This window comes from Lactuca saligna, chromosome 2 (genome assembly GCF_052625555.1).
Source record: "Lactuca saligna cultivar CGN05327 chromosome 2, ASM5262555v1, whole genome shotgun sequence".
Taxonomy (NCBI): Eukaryota; Viridiplantae; Streptophyta; class Magnoliopsida; order Asterales; family Asteraceae; genus Lactuca; species Lactuca saligna.
The window spans coordinates 151,646,944-151,651,820 of NC_136418.1; the positions used below are offsets into that span (position 1 = coordinate 151,646,944).

Consider the following 4,877-nt stretch of genomic DNA (forward strand, 5'->3'; position numbering starts at 1 on the left):
ATACATATGTTTTATCATGAATATACGCATACATATGTTTTATCATTATCATTGGAGGTTTATTTAAGATTATTTTAAAATAACTTATACCATTTGAAATTATTGACACCAAAGTCATCCCAAAGGATACTTTGTATTGCTTTATATGTAAAGGATTTCAAAATTTCAACAATTTTTAGCACAATAAATAAAATAAGATAATCTTGAATATTGTATTTTATGCACTTGGGAAAACTAAACCAAAATAACACAAATGAATATTTTAAGGGATTGGAGATGACAAGAGAAGCTCCACCATGTATGCCCGAGGATAAAACGGTCATTTAACAATCCTAAAAACACACGTGTCAACACCTGATACTCTTTGGGCCGGTACTTTCTCCGCTTTTCCCTCTTTTCATTATCACCCACAAGTTCTCAAACCCCCTCCCGTATATAAATCTACCACCTCGCCTGCCTAATTTCTCGATCGATTAGTTCCAGATTCCAGGGTTCTGATTCGATCCAATCATATTTTCTTATCGATTTACAATATAAATCAATCGGTATGTTCTTCGCCTGTTGATTCTGCTGTTTATCTATCGTTTTTTTTTGTTTGCATTTATAACGTTTTTGGGATCACTTGTTTCAGGCTTTTGCTCCATTGAGGCTTACGTATTGCGGATCTCTCATTCTTTTATTCGTTTTTAATCCGTAAGTCATTCACCTCTCTTATTACTTTGCGCGGATTGTTTTTAGGGTTTTGCATTATTCGAATTGGTTGTTTGCCGTAGACAATGCCCTGTTATAAATGATGTAACGTTGATCATCGTGGTGTGTTGTTATTGTTGATTGTAATTACATGAAATCAATTACGTTTGCTTCAAACGTTCGTTTTCTTGCTGTGGTTTACTGGGTTTCATATTAGCGTATCAAAAGGGGAAAAGGGTTTTTAAGTAGTTTCCTTTGAGACCGTAATCTTTTGCAATGAATGGGGCTTTTGGTTTGATCGAATTGGAGTCCAATTCCATTCAGATTCTTTTTTTGTTGCAAATGTGTATTGATTTAAATTCCATCTGAATTTACAACCCAGTAATTTCAACATTCCATCCTAAAACCCATGAAATTCACATCTTTGCATTTTACGAATACTCAAAACCCCTTTCAACCCTAGATTTCAAATCTGTTAGATATTTGTTGTAGCTGCGTGTACTAGAAGTTTTTGAGCTCGTTAAACTTGCGGAGAAACTTAACTCGATCATTCCAGAAGCGTTTTTTTCTTCCTCTGGGCAGTTAGTTAAGTGTGGAATTGCTATAATGCTGTAACTAATGTTTCACTGTACTCATGCAGGACAATTGGATGATCTAATGGAGTCAAAAGCTGGCAAAAAGTCTGGTAGTAAATCTTTATTTTACGAAGCTCCCCTAGGTTACGGTATTGAAGACGTTCGTCCAAGCGGTGGCCTCAGGAAATTCAAATCTGCTGCTTTCTCCAACGTAAGTTTCTTTTTCCATCATCCCACATTCCATTCCATCGTTAAAATATACAATCAAACCACTTTAACACATTCCATTTTCCATCTTGCAGTGCACTCGCAAGCCGTCCTGAGTTTTTTTAACATCCCTCCTACATAACCCCTAGGCTCTAGATAACAACTTTTCTTTTCCATTCTCTCTACTCTTCTTTCCTTCCTCCTTTTTCCCCAATTCCTCTCTTTACAACAAAGAAGATGACGTCCACAATGTCTGCTATCGGATTCGAAGGCTTTGAGAAGAGGCTCGAGATTTCCTTTTATACCCCTGGTCCCGACCCTGGAAACCGAGGTCTCCGTTCTTTAACCAAGGACCAAATTGACGAATTTCTAGCACCGGCGGAATGCACGATTGTTTCTTCACTATCGAACGATTCACTCGATTCCTATGTTCTATCGGAATCCAGTCTTTTTGTTTACCCATACAAGATCATCATCAAAACATGTGGCACTACAAAGCTACTCCTTTCTATACCGGTTATACTCAAATTATCCGGTGAACTTTCCCTCACTGTGAAATCCGTTCGATACACCCGTGGAAGCTTTATCTTTCCCGGAGCTCAGGTGTACCCTCACAGGAGCTTCACTGAAGAAGTAATGGTACTCGATAGCCACTTTGGAAACCTTGTTTCCAATGCTTATGTCATGGGAGGTGATGACAAGAATCAGAAATGGCACGTCTACTCTGCTTCAGCTGAAGGAAAGGAATCTGTTTCGGTTTACACTCTTGAGATGTGCATGACAGGTTTAAGCAAGAAGAAATCATCGGTGTTTTTCAAATCGGAATCGAGCTGTGCGGTGGAGATGACTGAAGGTTCTGGAATCCGTAAGATTCTTCCGGAATCTGAGATTTGTGATTTTGATTTTGACCCGTGTGGGTATTCGATGAATGCGATTGAAGGTGATGCGATCTCGACCATTCATGTGACCCCAGAAGATGGGTTTAGTTATGCTAGTTTTGAAGCTGTTGGTTATGATTTCAAGTCTGTGGATCTGGGTTGTTTGATTGAACGGGTTTTGGGGTGCTTTGAGCCGAGTGAGTTTTCGGTGGCTTTGCATGGAGATGAGTTGAAAGATTTGGATCTTGATCTGGATGATAGTGATAATGGTAATGGTATGTATGTGAATGTTAAGGGGTACAGTGTTGAAGAAATGAAGTTTGAAGATTTGGGTGAAGGAGGGGGCGAGATGGTGTACTTTGGGTTTGTCAAGGGTGGAAGTGGTTGTGGGTTGTCTCCTCGATCGACCCTGCATAGAAGCTGTTGGAGTGAAACTGAGAATGAGAATGAGGATGAGTGAGAATGTGAATGAGAAAATTAGAGTTTGTGAAGTGGAATGTCTAGTGTGGTTGTGAAGCTGTTTGCGTCTGTCTGGCTGAGAGAGGGAGTGTGTTTTTGCTTCTAATTTTGTGTGTATTTACTATCTGACTGTACCGTTTGTTTTTGGCTGCCTTTTGTTTTAACTAAGACACATCTGTACGATGATATGATATGATATGATATGACTCGTTTCATGTTTAAGTCAATGGCATTGTTTCTGATGTATTGGCATCTGGCGTTGTTTCATTGTTTTTTTTTTTTTTTTTTGTTGACTTTGCAATTGGTATATGATTTTTCGGATTGTGCATTGTGCATATGACAGAGTGCTTTACTTAGTTTGGCAACCTGTTCATCCACTGCTGCATCCATTGGAAACCCACATTTAGTGTGTGCAGTTGTACTAAGAGCTTGTTCTTGGGACCTTCTCTTAAAATCCAAAATCTCTTGCAAAATGGGTTGAACTAATCCCTGATTACAAGCACTCGTTACAAACTTCTTGGACCATGACTCGTGTTCTGAGAAAACATTCACACTTCAAAACTGCTGCTCCAAGAGATTTTTATCTTCACCCACAGTTTTGAATGCACTCTCTCCCACTAACTTTGATGACCAAGATGTGATTTGCTGGTTAGTAATCTTCTACGTAAATTCAAAGATGACCCAAGATGCAATTCATGAGGGTTCATGGCTTAAAACCACATTTGCCTGCTTGCAATGTTCTATTTAACTCATTGGTTAAGGATAGGCTGACTGCCACAGTTTTTAAGCTCTACAAGAAATGACCTAGACTGGGATCGTTCCAAATTTGCATATCTACAATGTCTTCATTCATGCTTGTTGCAAGTTTTCTGATATGGAAAAAACCATAAGAATTGTTGAATGAGATGGAGTTTAACTCTGTTTCTCCTGATCCCTTTACATATGGTTATATTGCAAGAAAGTTATGCATTAGGAGGCTTTGTGTATTCAAGATAGAATGGACAGGTCAGGTATCCATCCAGACATTATAACCTACAATTCCTTCATCTATGGATAATTGTTACATATAACACAATTCTGCACAATTTATGTGAAGATGGAAGAATAAAGGATGCAAACAAATTGTTGAATGAAATGAGTGGAAAAAAAGTTGTACCTGATAACATCACTTGCTACACACCAATTAATGCTTATTGCAAGATTGGAGATATGCTGATTACTCACAAATTCCATAAAAGTTTTGCTGCTGGTTATGTTGGTGATAAGGGTATTTTGGGAACTTTTTGGAATCTAGCAGTTGAATGAGGCTTAATTTCAAGAAGTACTTTAAAACAGATTCATCTGGATCAAGATTATGTGTAGGAAGCAAAGCTTGTAATGCCATGGAGTTAATAGTTAGACTCCATTGTTCTTTATTACTTCTGCTATTTTTATTGTTGAATAGAAAACATGTTTTCAAATTATGACTTATATGAATCCGTTCAATGTTCAATGTTATTAGTAATCACATCACAGATAGCATATTATAAACAGTATTAGCGTCAAGATTATGTAGAAAAAGTGAAAGTTGACGTTCAGTAGCAAATACAGAAGAAAAGTGTACATAGGAAAAATGATTATAATAAGTCGATAAAGGGGGAAACCCATGTGTGAATACTTGTGGTCCAATAAATTAATACCACGAAATAAAAGGCATATAATTTGGTTTGAACTATGAAGATAAGAACTTCGATTAATGCAACTTGACACCCTTGACTTTAGTATATATGACTTTTAATTTCTTATAGATTAGTATATGTATGCGACATTTAAAAAAACTTTGAATTTTAAATATTAGTTGCTAATCTCAATCTAATCAATCTAATGTAATAATGTATCTATAAATTGTAGAATATCAAAACTAATTATATCAGTTAGCCATGATATATATGTAATATAGATATATAATTGTGTGTATTCATGAGATTTTTATATAGATGCATATTTTTCTTTCATATAATATGAAAAAATAGAAAGTTGGGTCATCTTATAATACCTCCATTATAACATTATCAATTTAACGGTACAT

General features: G+C 36.6%; 1 protein-coding gene across 1 annotated transcript; it reads left to right on the forward strand.

Annotated features, from left to right (window-relative positions):
* Window positions 1-430: 430 nt before the first annotated feature.
* LOC145032109 (S-adenosylmethionine decarboxylase proenzyme-like) lies at window positions 431-3,036 on the forward strand. Its single transcript, XM_078980797.1, has 4 exons — window positions 431-545; window positions 632-693; window positions 1,331-1,476; window positions 1,568-3,036. Exon 4 carries the CDS (start codon window positions 1,710-1,712, stop codon window positions 2,808-2,810), a length of 1,101 nt encoding a protein of 366 aa, XP_078836923.1. The 5' UTR covers window positions 431-545; window positions 632-693; window positions 1,331-1,476; window positions 1,568-1,709; the 3' UTR covers window positions 2,811-3,036.
* Window positions 3,037-4,877: the final 1,841 nt, after the last annotated feature.

Bases quoted from the DNA above. Each gene is read 5' to 3' on its own strand.
- LOC145032109 (XM_078980797.1), top strand. From the start codon at position 1,710: ATGACGTCCACAATGTCTGCTATCGGATTCGAAGGCTTTGAGAAGAGG.